Raw genomic sequence first — 16,452 nt, 5'->3', positions numbered from 1 at the left:
GAACCTCCTCTCCGATTTATTATTGTGGAAACAAGAAGTGCTGTACCTTAAACACTTACTTTCTTCAAGTTCTGTAGAGCAGAGATATTTTCATCAACAGACTTCTTCAGCTCCAAACATCTACAACAAAAACAGTACTTGCATTGTATATACTGCTTACATGGCCACAAATACAGGTGTTGAGCCCTCAAATCTACAAATGCTCAGTTCTAATAGATCAGTCACATAATTTTCCATTCACCTCAAGGTTAGCATTAATGCCAACATGGCACTACAAATTACTTCTCTGAATAGGGAAAGACAGTGGACATATTCTCTTCTAGTGCAGAGGGAGAAAGTGTGTGTACACTGAGACTGGACATCATCAAGTTGCTCTATCTCTCTTGCTGAGAAAACACAGCAGACTATCTCAACTGTTCATTCTCCTGGAGGATCTGAACCAAGTGCTTGGCCAGGGATGAGGGAAAGTAGATTGTAGTTCTCTGGTGGGCCACTTAGTACCTCCTGGTACTTAGTATGTCCTGGTACTAAGTCTGCCCAAACAAGACAATTCCATTCCTAGGCAGGAGCACACACTTAGGGTCACACGCTTAAAGGTATGATTCAACTGTCAGGAGATGCTAAGCATCTCTTAACAGCTAAAATAAACAGGAAACCTGTTTGCGAACTGGGCTTGCAGGCCAGCTCTGTAACAGTAGAGAGGGCTAGCTTTACTTCAATGCCACTGTTCATCCTCTAGCCCCAGCAGTCCCTGAGGGGACCCATAATTCCAGCCAAGATGCACATGAACGCCTCACAGAATGATCATTATAATGATAATAATAATTTTATTATTTATACCCCACCCATCTGGCTGGGTTTCCCCGGCCACTCTGGGTGGCTTACAGCATATATTGAAACATAATAAAACATCAAACATTAAAAACTTCCTGAAACAGGGCTGCCTTCAGGTGTCTTCTAAAAAATTATGTAGTTCTTTATCTCCTTGACATCTGAAGGGAGGGTGTTCCACAGGGATGGATGGAACAATAATGGAACTGAAATGGCCACAACAGTGCTAGGGGGCTGGCATGTATGAGTGTGAGGGTGGTAAAGGAAGAGGCAGCCAGCTGTCGGAGGCTTTCAGGTAACCCTTCACAAGTACTATATTCACTTTCCCCAGAGTTTTCAAAATAAATCTCAGCACATCAATCGCCACCGTCTACATTCATGAACATCCTTGCATAAATACAAATTTATGACAAACCTCTAATGCAATATAGTTATACATCAGCAAATAAGTCCCACTGATCTTGATTAAGGTAATCATTTTTAGGATTGGATCTGTAAATATTTTTAGACCTGCAATCAAATTTGTTTACATCCGAGGAACCAACTAACAAGCATCAATAAATATTGCAGGTTGCACCTCTGACCTCAAATACATTTGCATTATGCTTACCAGAAGGAGTTTTTATATATATATATATATATATATATATATATATATATATATATATATATAAAATATAAACACATTACCTCTGACTAAGGCTTTGCTTCTTTCCAGAGTCCAGAGCCCCCGCTTCCTTGCTTTCTTGGAGCAAAGCATTCACCTAAAATATTGAACAACCAAGATTCGCTTTGTCAAACGATAACGAAAGAATTAGCAAACTACTTTTCGGCGTGGGATTTGTGGCTCTCCAGAGACGACTGGACTCCCAACGCCCGTCAACAGAGCCAATGGTCAGGGCCAGCCCAAGACATTTCGGCACCTGAGGCAGACCCCAAAAGGGTGTCGTCCCCCCTCTCTAACAGAGAAGAAGCAAGTGAGGCCATATCTACATCAGGAACAAGGGAGGAGGCAGGGAAGAAAGATCAGCATTGGGAAATGATGTCCCGCTGGATCATGCCACCTGAGGCATCCACCTTCACCTTGCCTCATGAGTGGGCCGGCCCTGCCAACGGTCAGGGCGAATGAAATTTCGAGTCTGAGGAGGGCCGCAGGCTCCCCCACCTCTAGCTTACGCCTTTCCCTCCTACTAGCCCCATGCCTCTCGTTCCCTGCAACTAACGGTAGCGCCGGGCAGGATCCGCTTCCCGCCGCGCCCTTCCTCTCCCTGCCTCCCGTTTCCCCAGCTCACCTCCTCCCGCAGCTCTCTACCCCGGCGCAGCGCGCTCTGCAGCGGTCCCGTCCGGCCCCGGCGCCCGGTCATACCGCCAGCCGGGCGAAAGCTCTACGAGGCGCCTGCCTTGCGCGGAGGAAGAAGGCCGCAGCCGGTCGCCTAGGAGACGGAACGCTGCGGCGCGGGATTTATAGCGTCATCCTTAGGCGCTACGAGGAGACGGACAGCGACGCTTCTCCGGCGTCGAACCGGACTACATGTCCCAGCATGCAACGCAGCCGAGAGATTAAAAAGGGGCGGCACACCCCGAGCTGCCCATGCAAACGGTCCCTTTGGTGATTTTAACGGCATTTTGTCCCCACCTTTTAAAGTGTGCCTTCCTCTTCCAAGGATTTAGAATTCCATGGGTCAGACACTTACCAGGTACTGTGTGTCGCTTAGGTGGAAACCAGAAAGCTGAAGTGCTATAAAGCCGATATAATACGTTTGCAATGTCATTCTAGGAGGTAAAGCAGCTGCAGTATTGGGGTAACACGCAACGCATAAAATACTAGGTTTTTGTGTTTTTTTACATGACATCTATATATGACTAACTAAAAGGTGCACAAAGATCTCCAAGTGAAACGCTCACATTTCCAATGCAAAGTCTCTCAAGGTTACGTTATCTTACATAACACTCTTTCACGTAACTTTGGAAACCTTATTTTCTTCACCACAACCATTTTTCTGTAGTGAAAGGAGTTTCCCTCTTCTAAAATGCCATTGGGGGCTTCTCATCACAGGTTTTCAGCGCAATTCAAAGTATGTCTAGTCATAAGTAAGTCCTATTAAGTTCAGGGGGGGGGTTACACACAGATGATTGGGTATAGCAGTGGTTTCTAATTGATGGTCCACAGACCTCAGGGGGTCCTTGTAACCCACCCAGGGGGTCTGTGGCACCATCCCCATAACAAAAACTACCATAGAGATATCAAAAATTTCAAAAGTAGAGGGTCCATGGCTTCACTTATGAAAAACAGGTTTTAAAGTACTTAGCTAATTGGGAACCACTGGGGTATAATATCGCAGCATCATTATACTCAGCATTACCAGATGTGTAAATGAAATTATATATTGTGGATATAAAGTGTATGTTGGTTGATTGATATATATATATATATACACACACACACACACACACACACACACACACACACCCCAAGTGATGTGATATATATATATATATAATAGCTATTTCACCTAGCTGATCTGCAATCAATTTAGGATTTGCTTTATACCAAGTCAGACTACTGGAACATCTAGCTCAGTACTGTTAACACAGAACAGCAACAGTACTCCAGTTTCAGACAGGAGTCTTTGCCCGAGCCCTACCTAGATATGCTGGCATCTGAACTTGGAAGCACTGAGCTACAGTCATTCTTCATTAGCTGCTGCACTTCACACATAGCTCAATTACCTTTTCATAGGCTTTGCTTTAACTTTAGCCAGTTGGCTGTATCTGGCTTGTACTGACTCTGGTACTTTAAAGTGTACGGTTTTGTTTGTTTGTTTTAATGCTGTGAAGTACTTCAAGAGCTCGCCTCTGTTTGATAAGTGGTATGTTACCTGTAAGAAATAAATTTATAATTTGGTCTATCACCCAACCCAGTCCTTTTATATAGTAAATGAGCAAACTATAACCTCCAGGAGATCACGCCACAGTAAAACAGTTCAGCTCTGTGGGTTGGTTAGGGAAATGCGACCCAACTTTACCATCAAGCAGGAGGGTTAAGTTTTCACAACTAAAGAGCCTTATAAATAAAGCATGCCTTCATTTTCTGAGCCAACACAATTTAACTAGAATAACTTGTTAAAATAAAGTTTATTTAGTCACATGCAGACACTTGTTATCAAGATTCAGTCATCATAGTTAAAGTGTTAGACAATGAAACAAATCTTCCAAACATGGCACAAGAAGTTGACCCCATCAAAGAAGACCACAAAATTTCAGCGTTTGTATTGATGATGTTCTTCCATACATGTTGAGCTTTTTCAGGTATCAGTCTTATTGAGTGAAATAACAGAAGCATTATTCTTGTACGTGTGTGTTTTCTCAAAGTCTGTTAAATGTCAGATTTGATCCAAAGGCTTCCTCTTGCTTCCATTTGCTCCTGGCTGTTGATAGGAAGAGAAACAAAATAATAATAATATAAACGATGCTATCTATTCAGGTTTCTTCAAAATCAAAAGTGGATAGGTTAAGGTAAAGGGACCCCTGACCATTAGGTCCAGTTGTGACCGACTCTGGGGTTGCGGCGCTCATCTCGCTTTATTGGCCGAGGGAGCCTGCGTACAGCTTCCGGGTCATGTGGCCAGCATGACTGAGGCACTTCTGGCGAACCAGAGCAGCGCACGGAAACGCCGTTTACCTTCCCGCCAGAGCGGTACCTATTTATCTACTTGCACTTTGATGTGCTTTCGAACTGCTAGGTTGGCAGGAGCAGGGACCAAGCAACGGGAGATCACCCCATTGCGGGGATTCGAACCACCGACCTTCTGATCAGCAAATCCTAGGCTCTGTGGTTTAACCCACAGCGCCACCCGCGTCTATCTATTCAGGTTTCTTCAAAATCAAAAGTGGATACATTGAAGAAAATAAAAATTGGGTAGCCAACTGCTAGTTTGGCGTTCAAAAGCCAGCAGTCCTCTTTTTAGAAAGCCATGGAAGGGCATGACCCTTCCCGGCCACCACTCCCCCGAGAAGCCATGCAGAGGGGAATGACCCTTCCCGGCCACTACTCCCTCAAGAAGCCATGCAGAGGGGCATGACCCTTCCCGGCCACCATCCCGCGACGTCCTCACCTGCCTTACGCCAGGTCCAGCTTCTTCTGCGTGGCCGCCAGCTGGTCCTGCAGCCGCTTCTTCCGCCAGTCGAGGTAGCGCCTGCGCGCTCTGTTTGCCTGCCAGCCCACCAGCACCCCCGAAGCGAAGGCCAGCAGCACCGCCAGCTTCACGGAGCGCTCCGAGAGCGGCTCCGAGCTCAGCGCCATGTTTCCCACCGTCCGCCTACTACGGTGCCCACGGAGGGCCAAACTGCTTCCCTTTGCGCCCGGCCAAAGGGAGAGGAGGAAAAGGGGCTTTTTTTCGGAGCAGCGACCACTAGCGGTCGAGCGTAGGCAGGCACACTGGGGCTGCGATGCTGTGCGATGAGCGCTTTTCCTCGAAAGCGGATCCGGCTGAAATTCCGTAGGCTTCCTTCGGGGTTAAGCGGAGGCTCGCGCCTTCGAAAGAGCTTTTCGATTTTCTGCCCTAAGGTGCCATTACGCTGAAGAGGAAAGTACTAGATAGAAGTAGTCATGATTGTTTGTTTTTGTATATTTTTGTTTGTTTTCAAGAATAATACATAAGTACAGATTAATAAAAATATGTTCAGCAGTAGATATTTGCCGTTTTTCAGTCATTACTTGCTATTGCAAAGGTTGATGAATGAATGCAATACATCATGTAACCATAAAACATAGCTATATACTGCCACAACCCCCCCCCCAAACATAAAAGACTTAGTAGTAGTAATGTTTTTTATATTAAATATATTTGCTTTTTTACTTGCCTTTAACCTTTTATGATTTTATTGCTTAGTTTTATGTTTTTTATATTATAAAGTGCTGTAATATATCTAGTTAAGGCCATGCCGATCTTCCCCTTGAATGCTGTTTTCTCATGCTTTTAGAAATACAGTTTTATTGATTTCCAGTATATAACAACAATTACAAAAAAGGGGTGGGTGCAAAAGCAAAATCCCAATTTACACTCCTCCAGGACAGATCAGTCTACTTGAGTTTGCCAAAGTCCGATCTGTGATTTCAGTGGTTGCCGTTCTTCAGGGTTATCAGCAAAGTATTTTATAGATGCCATATTTCAACAAATTTGTCTACATCATTTGTATTATTCAATGCATGTAATCTCTTTGTTAATTATTCAGTAATAACATGGCAAAGAAGCAGTTCTCAGGATACGCACACACACATACACACACACATTGCACAAACACAGAAATAAGTACCTAACGGACATTCATGCAAGCACATTTTCGCTTCCAAAAGGGCAAATAAGACACTATCTTCTTAAAACAACAGGTGCCTGTTTGTTTTTCCAAATGGTGTTTTCCCTACTCTATGGTATTCACATGGAGACAAGTATTATACAGTTTCTCATTCATTGTCGTCGTCCTCCTCATCTTCCTCCTCGTCATCTTCTTCGTCATCCTCCTCCTCTTCTACCTTTTTCCAAGCTGCAACAGCATCTTTAGTTACGGGAACTCGTTGCACCATCAAACTTGCCTTTAGACTTGTAGTCAGCTACATCCTTCTCATCCTTCTCCTTCAGTTTTGCAGCCTTGTTGTTGTAAGGCTGTTTCCCCCCATCACTGAGGTTGTTCCACATTTCACCCAATTTCTTTGCCAAGTCTCCAATGGAGATGCCAGATTAGTGGATTTGATCTTGGGATGGAATTCTGAACAGAACAGGAAGAATCCAGACTGGGGACATTGGGGTCCTCCTTCTTATCCACACTTTGCTATTCCGTAATCTTTCATTTCTCTATCATACCGCACTTTAATAGCTTTCGCCATCTCATCAAATTCCCCCTTCTCTTTGCTTGACACGGTCTTCCGCCTCTCTGAGCACTTTTTGGAGAACTCTGCAAAGCTGATGGGAACTTCTGGGTTCCTCTTCTTGTGTTCTTCACGGCAGGTCTGAACAAAGAAGGCATAAGCAGACATCTTCCCCTTCAGCTTTTTTGGGTCACCTTTAGCCATCTTTACTCCCTGTATTGTTCACCTAGGCTATAAGCAGGGGAAGAGAGCGAGACACACACATGACACGCCAAGACTCAACGCTAGTAGTTGGGGCTCAGCCTCACTGTTGTCTGGGGCTTTATGTGCCAATTGCAATACCTCAGAACCAGCTTGGGAGCTAGTAGGCAACCGGTGTTGATCCCTTAGCACTGGTAAGAGGCACTATTCACTACCTGGGCCGCCAGCTCCAGCCTCTAGACCAGCTGTAAGGGAAGCCTCACGGAAAGCACATTACAGTAGTCTAAAAATAAGGTTGCCATCCCATGAGCCCCAGTGGCCAAGCTGTGCCTGTCCAGGAAAGGGTCAGATGACACACCCATCAAAGCTGGAGGCAGCTGCTCTTCACAATGGAGAAGACCCTACCTTTGGGCTGATGTCCTCCCTGGATTCCATTGCTACACTCCTTTTCTTGAGAGAAGTCCTGCTTCCCTAGCCAGGGCAGCCATATCCTGGGACGGGAGAATACCCACCTCTTCCAGCCTCTATTCTCCAGTCTCAGTCCCTGCCGGTCATCCTCCTGTTGTCCCCCCCCCCCCCGCCATGCTCATCTGTCTCAGCCTGCCACTCCACACCTGAGCCAGTCATGCGAATCATGACAACCGAAAGATGCAGCAGATACAACAGGATCCCACTGTCCCCAACAATGTATTCACAAACGGACAAAACTCCACTCTCCACTGCAGATCCGTAGCCAGTTTACATTCCCACTCCTTAGGTGTTATTGTTCCCCTGGGGTCCTCAACAAGACACTCTCAAACACCACCACTCTGGGTGCCCATAAAGACCGCTTGTCCCTCCAAAAATGTTGAATTGTGGGGTTTTGTAAAGCTCTCCCCCCGCCCACCATGAGTGGCCCTGGGCAGAATCAAAAGCAAAGTGCAGGCATCCAATCACTTTATACTCTTAACCTTCCTTTCCCAGAATTCCTCTGGGCTCCACATGAGCATACATTCCCTGTGTTTGCTAGTGTGTGTTTTGCCTGCTTTTTGTTTTTCTTGGTTTGGGGTGTTTTGCCTGTTTGGGTTGTTTAGTTGACATGAGTCATACCTCATGTTACGTTTGCTTCATGTTACATTTTTTCAGGTTGTGTCCCGCAGCGACCTGGAAGTACCGGAAAGGGTTACTTCTGGGTTTTGCCGGTCATGCATGCGCAGAAGTGCTAAATCACGCTTCGCGCATGCGCACCAAATCACGCCACGCACCTGCGCAGATACGGCGCTTCAGGTTGCAGGCTTTTCATGTTGCAAACGGGCCTCCGGAATGGATCCCGTTCGCAACCAGAGGTACCACTGTATTTTCCCTTTTGGGAGGAGTGTTCTCCTCCTCCTCTTCATTTGGGGGGGCAGTTTAGCTATTTTGCCTTTAGGTGGGATTCCGGGCATCATTTATTTCTTCCCCTTCTGTGAATTTGCTTCTACAAATGGGATGGATTTCCAAACATTCTTCCCAGGCCAAAAAATCTTGGGGACCACGATGCACGCTGTTCAGAAACCTGTTTTGCCAGTTCATTACCTCCCACCCTAGCAGACCTTTAACCACTTGCATTGGACTGTATTTTCATTTGACTCTGCATAGTAGCAGGGCTCATCTAAGCCTGCAATCCTATGTACACTTTCTTCCAAATAGACATGCATAGGATTGCACCTTATGTCTTGTAGTGCCGGCCACCAAGCTTTGCTTTGTTCATTTCCTCTCCTATCCACGTGCGTATTTGTGTGTGCTTGTGTCTGTGTGTAGAAATCTGTCAACTGAGAATAACACCTCATGCATTTGACAGAATGGACTCTAGCCCACAAAAGACTGAGCTGCAATTAATTTTTAACCTTGAAGGTGCCCCAGAACTCTTTGTTCAGCTGAAAACTAATAAGAACAGGAGTGTGCCTATAGTAATCTAATAGTTAAATCCACTTGAATGAACTTGATTGTGCCCTTTGTATGCAAACCCCTCCTCGGTACGTCCCTGGACAGATAAATGCTTCCTCAGCATTTCTGAGGCACTGCTTAGAGAAACAATATTAAGCTGACTTTAATGCCAAACTTCCTTTTCCTGCATGCCAGATTCCACCGCTGGCAGACGAACAAACCAGCGAGCTGCAGCCACAGCCCATGAAAGCAGCGAACTTTTCAACCCTCCGCTGCCAGATGGGCAGCCATTTAGTCAATGAAACCATCCAGCCCACAAGAAAAGAGCATTATGCACATTGCGTATGTAAAGTAGGAATGAAACTCTAAATAAAATACTTCTGGGCAGCCACCTTGGCTGAAAACATCCCAGTCCTGGCATACAGCCTGCCTCCCGTAATTTTCCAGTCCTTTACCGTAAAGTTAACCAGCCCTCAGAGCACATAGGAGACTGCCTATTCCAGATCGGACCATCTGTGCATCTGGCTCAGAACTGTCTACAACAGGGATGGTGAACCCGCTGGGCAAGAGCCACAGCGTAGCCAAAGAACATCTGCTTTGCATGCACAAGGTCCCAGATTCAGTCCCTGGCATCTTCTGGCCAAGCTGTGAGAGACCTGAAATTCTGGATAGTCACTGCAACATAGAAAACTATAAGTGGAAGGCAGTTTCCTATGTTTCCGGATGCCAGTGCATTCAGCACACCATCCAAGAAGAGTCACTCACTCTCGCTTGATCAGTGGATCTAGTTTAACTTAGTTGAATCTAGTTTTCGATGAAATCAATGGGCCTTAAGTAAGGTCTTCTTCCACAGATTCCACTGGCACTTCACTTCAATTGGTTGGTTGGCAGCCGCCTGTCTCAGGAGACAATAGAGGACTGCTCCTTTGGGGGTGAAATCAAACCATTGGAGATTTACAGCACCTGCTGTGGCTGTAGAGACATGTTTTGTTGCAGCTGGGGCAGAGGCATCATGGTGTTTCTTCTCTCTGTGTTCCTCCCAGAGATCATTCCTCCTCTGATCACTGCTAAGGATACATGACTTAACTGTCTCAAGGCACTACGGTCATCTGCAAGGGATTCCCACGTGGCAGGGCTCATGTTACAGTTGCAGACATCTTTGTAACACAGAGTTGCTCTGCCAATGGGCCTGGTGTCTTAATAATTGGCTCTCATGCACTTGAGAACTCAATCAGGGTTCCAGGTAACATGAAACAGCTGTAGGCACACACCTGTGCCTGCATAGGCTCTGTTCCAGGCAAACTCGGCCCTCCAGGTGTTTTGGGACTACAATTCCCATCATCCCTGACCACTGGTCCTGCTAGCTAGGGATCATGGGAGTTGTAGTCCCAAAAACATCTGGAGGGCCAAGTTTGCCTATGCCTGCTCTATGTTTGCTTTGTACAAACATCCACATGAAAGGCAAAAGGGGAACACATCTTTTAGGATGATGATTGTCATCTGCATGTTTTATGAGTATTAAAAGTATTTTTTAAAAAAAATATCTGTCTAATATACTGGGACACCTTTTTAGTTGACCAAAAATGTCTTTGCAGTGTAATCCTAACTGTATCTACTAAGATTTAAGTCCCACTGAGTTTAATGTGACTTACTCTCAGGTAAGTGGGGTGAGGATTATGGCCATAATCAAATTAACTCAGGGATGGTCTTCCACATGTTGCTGAAGTACAACTCTGAAATTATTATGGGTTCCTCGGGTCCCATCAATGGGTTAGTTTCACTGCTGTATGACATCTTGTCAAATGCTACTTTTACTGCAAATGAGATTGGGGGGGGGGGGAATCTGGTCCAAGGTCCCATAGACATCTATTTTGCCTCGAAGAGGGAACTCTCCCTGAAAATAGCACATAGTTGGTACTTAACACAATGATTCATTCCTATTGTACATGGGGCTGCTTCACACTTAGGCTGGAGGGGTTGCCAGGATGCTGGGACATACCAGCATAAGTGATGGAACTGCCCAAGGGAAACTGGCTCAGGAGGAACTGCCCAAGGTAAACTGGCTCAGGACAAAAGTATTTTCTGACATCTCATTGATAACTGGACAAGCAATTCATCCCTCCCCTTGTCTGGATCTTTGATTTGTTTGCAGATTCGGATCAAGACCAGAAAAAACAAGGAATTGATTTTGCATCTTTCGATAGCAGTCCAGGACACAATTGTAGGTTTTGGAAAAGCTTATCTTCTTTTTAAAATAAAAATTGCAGTGGTTTTGATTTAGATCATGGAACCCTTTGTAATTATAGACCACAGATCCTTTTCCTCCTGGTATGTTTTGTTGTTCATTTAGTAAATCACTTAGCTGTATTCTATACCTCTTTATTGGCAATCGTGACAATTTACCTTTAAAAAACTTATTTTTTCGTTATTTCTTTTTTTCTGAAAAAATGGGAGGGGAAACCTTACAATTCCCATCAGTCACAGCCAGCAAGACCAATGGTGGAGATGATGGGAATTGTAGTTCTGCAACATATTAAGGGCCAAAGATTCTCCACCCCAGGATTAAGCCAACCCCATTAAATGCTGCAGCCCTGGTTTTGTCATTTCTGTTTCCTGTTGTTTTGTTGTTTTTAAATCTATATGTTATTTGTAAGTTGCGGTGAGGCCCTTTGGGGTTAGTTGGTGGGAAAATCAGTGTTATAAATAAATCGTCCATTACTTATTTGGATCCTTAACATTTCTTTTAGCTTTGTAGCACTTGTAGTTGTGACGGGGGAGAGAAGGAACAGAGAAGTGTGGCTGCAATCATACACATGGAAATGTGCATATATTGTGGGATGCCAGAGTCCTGTGGCATCTTGAAAACAAATGGATTTATTGTGGCATTCCATGGATTACAGCCTCTCCATCTAATGCATTTAGTGTTATTCCGATTTGTAGGTCCACATATCTTCTTCTTCTTCTTGGGTGAGGCTTGTCAAAAGTGTTGCCAGAGAGAAATGAAATGCAGAAAAGTGCAGACCTTGATAATGGCATACTTAATATGGTGATTTACAAAAATGCTCTCAGTCTAATCTGCAAACGATGGCATTGAAACTCCTGATGCATTTAAAGCATGTGGCTGCCAATCTGCTACTAAGCTCAGTCCAAGGTACACAAATGGTGGGAGATGGAGTCCAGCAACGCCATACCTCCCTGATAGAGTGTCTGCCCTGCACAGGTGGTCGCCGGTTCAATCCCCGCTGGCATCTCCAGGTGGGGTTGGGAGAGGCTCCTACCTGAGACCCTGGCAAGCGGCTGCCAGTCAGTGTAGACAACACTCAGCTAGGTAGACCAATGGGCTGACTTGAGTACTAAGGCAGCTTCCTATGTGTTCCTTGAAAACAGGAACTTGCTTTCCCACAAGGATGTAGCGAGGTGGCGAGTTAAACGTGCAGAGGATGGGGGCGCTTTTGAAATCCTACGATGCCCCTTTGTTGTTGTTTAGTCGTTTAGTTGTGTCCGACTCTTCGTGACCCCATGGACCAGAGCACGCCAGGCACTCCTGTCTTCCACTGCCTCCCGCAGTTTGGTCAAACTCATGCTGGTAGCTTCGAGAACACTGTCCAACCATCTCGCCCTCTGTCGTCCCCTTCTCCTTGTGCCCTCCATCTTTCCCAACATCAGGGTCTTTTCCAGGGAGTCTTCTCTTCTCATGAGGTGGCCAAAGTACTGGAGCCTCAGCTTCACGATCTGTCCTTCCAGTGAGCACTCAGGGCTGATTTCCTTCAGAATGGAGAGGTTTGATCTTCTTGCAGTCCATGGGACTCTCAAGAGTCTCCTCCAGCACCATAATTCAAAAGCATCCATTCTTCGGCGATCAGCCTTCTTTATGGGGACGCCCCTTTACAAACCCCAATAAACTCAGCCGGGCTTTCATTCCGAGGCAACCCACAGGGCGGATCCAGATTCTCGCCGGCCTCCTTTGCAGCGGGGGCGGGGAGGAGGAGGCACCCCAAAGTTTTGCTGCGCCACGGCGAGCGCGGAATCAAGGCGCTTCGCGCAGCGCCTGCTCGCTCATCCATCCTTCTCCGGGGCTGGGAGTCGTTTCCGCTGCCCCGAGTCACGTGCAGCTGGGGATTAAAGCCTCCTCGACGGCGCTGCAGCTTCGGGGATGGAGTCTGCGGGCCGGAGTCGAGTCGGGATCCCGCAACCGCCGGCAGTGCAGGAGCAACCAGACTCCGCAGCCGCGCAGCTGCCGCGCAGCTTAGCCGGAGCCGCGCCCGACGCCGCGATGGGAGACTCGGCGCAGGAGGAGGTGACCCGCCCAAGACTGGTTCTTGCGCGACCGTGGCGAGGGGAGGAGAGGGGAGGTCTCCGCTTGGAGGGGCTGCATCGTCCACGTTGCTCTGCTGGTCCCCCTGCAGGCCCAGCCCAAGCCTGCGCAACTCTCTCTCCCCCTCCCCCCCCCCGCTTTGCTACTGCAAATGTTTCCACGGGCCCCCACTTTTTGGAAACGAGAGATCCCTTTGCAGCGCGCCTGCTTGCACCGAGCACCAGTTGCTCTGGCAAGTCGTTATTTTTCTTGGGGTGTCCCGTGAGTTAAGGGGAAGAGTTTGCCCACTTCTGCAGCTGTGCCTCTGGACAGCTAGTTGTGTGGCATCTTCAGCAACTTTTCCTCCAGCTCCATGGCGCACAAAAGCTTCACCTGCGTAAAGGGGCGTTTGGGTGGGCAGGAAGGCACGCGTGCAAACTTAAAAGGTTGGCAGAGACTGCTGCTTTGCTGGCCTGGCTGCCGCTTCTCGGCCAATGTGCCGAGAGCCTTTAAAAAAAAAAAAAAAGCTGAGCCAGGCATTTTCGTCGCATTCCTTGGCAAAGGCGAGATCCGTTATACACGCAGAGACACAGCAGCTGCTGCCTGGGGTGGAGCAATTCAAGGGGTACCTGCGGCATCCTGCAAGCAAAGGTGTGTCTTGCTGGGATGACTGGCGCCTTGTCGACACCTATCGAGAAGCCCAGAAGACTCCATGAGGCTATTGCAGGCAATCTGGCCTCTTCTTTTCCCATCACAGTCCAGTTTAGGATGGCAGTCCTGTTTCAGAGGCTGTGTACAGTGGTACCTCAGGTTACATATGCTTCAGGTCACAGACTCCGCTAACCCAGAAATAGTGCTTCAGGTTAAGAACTTTGCTTCAGGATGAGAACAGAAATCGTGCTCTGGTGGCACGGCGGCAGCAGGAGACCCCAATAGCTAAAGTGGTGCTTCGGGTTAAGAATAGTTTCAGGTTAAGAACAGACCTCCGGAACGAATTAAGTACATGGGATGTGGGTGGCGCTGTGGGTTAAACCACAGAGCCTAGGACTTGCTGATCAGAAGGTTGGTGGTTCGAATCCCCGCAACAGGGTGAGCTCCCGTTGCTCTGTCCCAGCTCCTGCCAACCTAGCAGTTCAAAAGCACGTCAAAGTGCAAGTAGATAAATAGGCACCACTCCGACGGGAAGGTAAACGGCGTTTCCGTGCGCTGCTCTGGTTCACCAGAAGCGGCTTAGTCATGCTGGCCACATGACCCGGAAGCTGTCTGTGAACAAACGCCGGCTCCCTCGGCCAATAAAGCGAGATGAGCGCCACAACCCCAGAGTCGGTCACGACTGGACCTAATGGTCAGGGGTCCCTTTACCTTTACTACTGTACATATTATGGACGGGAAACACCGTTAGGTTGTTCTTTTTCTCAATTTGAATCAAAACTGGGTCTTTTAAGTGGGGCGGGAATGCAGAAGTTCATAAGAAACAACCGGACGGATTTGGATTGTGGCTAACGTCGCGCATACACTGCTTCCCAAAACAGAGTATGGATGCAGAGTAATGGGCTTGTGCGCACAGCCATGGTAGCTTCATTATAGAGAGTCAGACCATTGGCCCATCTGTTCATCCAGCTCAATATTGTCTGCACTGGATGGGGGGCTGCTATCTGGGGTTTCAGATGGGGGAACATTCTCAGCCCTCGCTGGAGATGTCTGGGGTTGAACATTGGGAACTTCTACCTGCAAAACTGCCACTGAGCCACAGCCATTCCCAACAGCTGATGGAAAGACTTGATTCATAAAGGCAATAGGTGTTCCTCTTCTCACATTATTTAATGGTGATCAATGCATTAGATTTCCAAACCCCTGTTTTGCTTGACATATAGTGGTACCTCGGGTTACATACGCTTCAGGTTACATACGCTTCAGGTTACAGACTCCGCTAACCCAGAAATATTACCTCAGGTTAAGAACTTTGCTTCAGGATGAGAACAGAAATTGTGCTCCAGCGGCGCGGCAGCAGCAGGAGGCCCCATTAGCTAAAGTGGTGCTTCAGGTTAAGAACAGTTTCAGGTTAAGAACAGACCTACGGAACGAATTAAGTACTTAACCCGAGGTACCACTGTACTTGGGCTGTGCCCAAGTTCTGCTCGAAAGAGGAAACTATGAATTTAGATCAACTAGATTGGCTTCTTGGTCATATCCTTGTTGTTGTTTAGTCGTTTAGTCGTGTCCGACTCTTCGTGACTCCATGGACCAGAACACGCCAGGCACTCCTGTCTTCCACTGCCTCCCGCAGTTTGGTCAAACTCATGCTGGTAGCTTCGAGAACACTGTCCAACCATCTCGTCCTCTGTCGTCCCCTTCTCCTTGTGCCCTCAATCTTTCCCAACATCAGGGTCTTTTCCAGGGAGTCTTCTCTTCTCATGAGGTGGCCAAAGTATTGGAGCCTCAGCTTCACGATCTGTCCTTCCAGTGAGCACTCAGGGCTAATTTCCTTAAGAATGGATGCGTTTGATCTTCTTGCAGTCCATGGGACTCTCAAGAGTCTCCTCCAGCACCATAATTCAAAAGCATCAATTCTTCGGCGATCAGCCTTCTTTATGGTTCAGCTCTCACTTCCATACATCACTACTGGGAAAACCATAGCTTTAACTATACGGACCTTTGTTGGTAAGGTGATATCCTTACTGTTATCAAAATGAACATAAGAGCATCCCTGCTGGTTCAGACCAGGATCCTGTCCTCTCTGTAGTCAGCCAGATGCCCATGGGAAACCTGAAAGCAGGAACTGAACACAGGTGCATCTCCCTTCCTGCAGTTTCCAGCAACAGGCATCCGTAGGATGAATACTCTCACACAGAAGAGGACTCTGGCAAAGCAGTTTCTCCTGTGACTTGAGCTGTCCCTCCTGATGGAGAAAGCAAGGTTGTTTTCCGCAAACCCTTGCAAGGAGAGCGTACTTGGGGCTTCCCTTACCAGGTTTCAAAGGTGCTTGTTAGATGCACCCCATCCTTAATAAAATCTTAGGTGGAAGCTGTAACTTCAGTCCAGGCAGGATCATGCCAGCTTGATCAAGGAGCAGCTCCACTATGGAGAAAGGCTGTAGCCCATGCAGCTTTTTAGTTTAAATAAATGTCTTTAAAGTCTACCTGCTTTTTAGTTTAGAGCAGATGCACCAGGTTGTGCCCAACGTTGTGGGAGCCATCGTGCTTGTGTGACCCAGTATACCTGAAGGAGCATCTCCACCCCCATTGTTCTGCCCAGACACTGAGGTCCAGCGCCGAGGGCCTTCTGGCGGTTCCCTCATTGCGAGAAGCAAAGCTACAGGGAACCAGGCAGAGGGCCTTCTTGGTAGTGGCGCCCG

General features: G+C 47.2%; 3 protein-coding genes and 1 pseudogene across 10 annotated transcripts in view; 1 reads left to right on the top strand and 3 right to left on the bottom strand.

Moving 5' to 3' along the window:
• The window catches only part of NPHP1 (nephrocystin 1), a 32,311-nt gene extending 30,034 nt beyond the window's left edge, over positions 1-2,277 (bottom strand). For 2 of the 3 annotated variants that reach the window (XM_081188569.1, XM_081188568.1), the window contains exons 1-3: positions 2,124-2,277; positions 1,522-1,595; positions 60-120 (exon numbers count right to left, since the gene is read on the bottom strand). In XM_081188569.1, coding sequence (XP_081044695.1) covers positions 60-120; positions 1,522-1,595; positions 2,124-2,195 — 207 coding nt within the window. In that variant the 5' untranslated portion in view covers positions 2,196-2,277. Of the gene's footprint in view, positions 1-46; positions 121-1,521; positions 1,596-2,123 lie in introns of those variants that run through there. The other variant, XM_081188570.1, reaches the window with a different exon arrangement.
• Positions 2,278-2,423: 146 nt separating this feature from the next.
• LOC308583973 (two pore calcium channel protein 1-like) overlaps positions 2,424-16,452 on the top strand; it is a 41,461-nt gene continuing 27,432 nt past the window's right edge. Inside the window, exon 1 of one of the 5 annotated variants that reach the window (XM_081188528.1) lies at positions 2,424-2,528. In XM_081188528.1, the coding sequence (XP_081044654.1) occupies positions 2,509-2,528 (20 nt within the window). In that variant the 5' untranslated portion in view covers positions 2,424-2,508. Of the gene's footprint in view, positions 2,529-12,257; positions 13,101-16,452 lie in introns of those variants that run through there. The other 4 variants (XM_081188527.1, XM_081188526.1, XM_081188530.1 and 1 more) reach the window with 4 other exon arrangements.
• On the bottom strand, positions 3,948-5,202 carry MTLN (mitoregulin). Its single transcript, XM_081188905.1, has 2 exons — positions 4,947-5,202; positions 3,948-4,259 (listed from the first exon to the last, which is right to left on the bottom strand). The coding sequence occupies exon 1, from the start codon at positions 5,132-5,134 to the stop codon at positions 4,952-4,954; it is 183 nt and encodes a 60-aa protein (XP_081045031.1). The 5' UTR covers positions 5,135-5,202; the 3' UTR covers positions 3,948-4,259; positions 4,947-4,951.
• On the bottom strand, positions 6,238-6,915 carry LOC308584121 (high mobility group protein B3 pseudogene; annotated as a pseudogene). Its single transcript has one exon. The product of its transcript is annotated as a high mobility group protein B3 pseudogene (transcript).

Source organism: Podarcis bocagei (assembly GCF_964188305.1).
Source record: "Podarcis bocagei genome assembly, chromosome: 3".
Classification (NCBI taxonomy): domain Eukaryota; kingdom Metazoa; phylum Chordata; class Lepidosauria; order Squamata; family Lacertidae; genus Podarcis; species Podarcis bocagei.
Note: the sequence above shows the minus strand (reverse complement) of the source record. Positions and strands in the feature narration are given on the sequence as shown.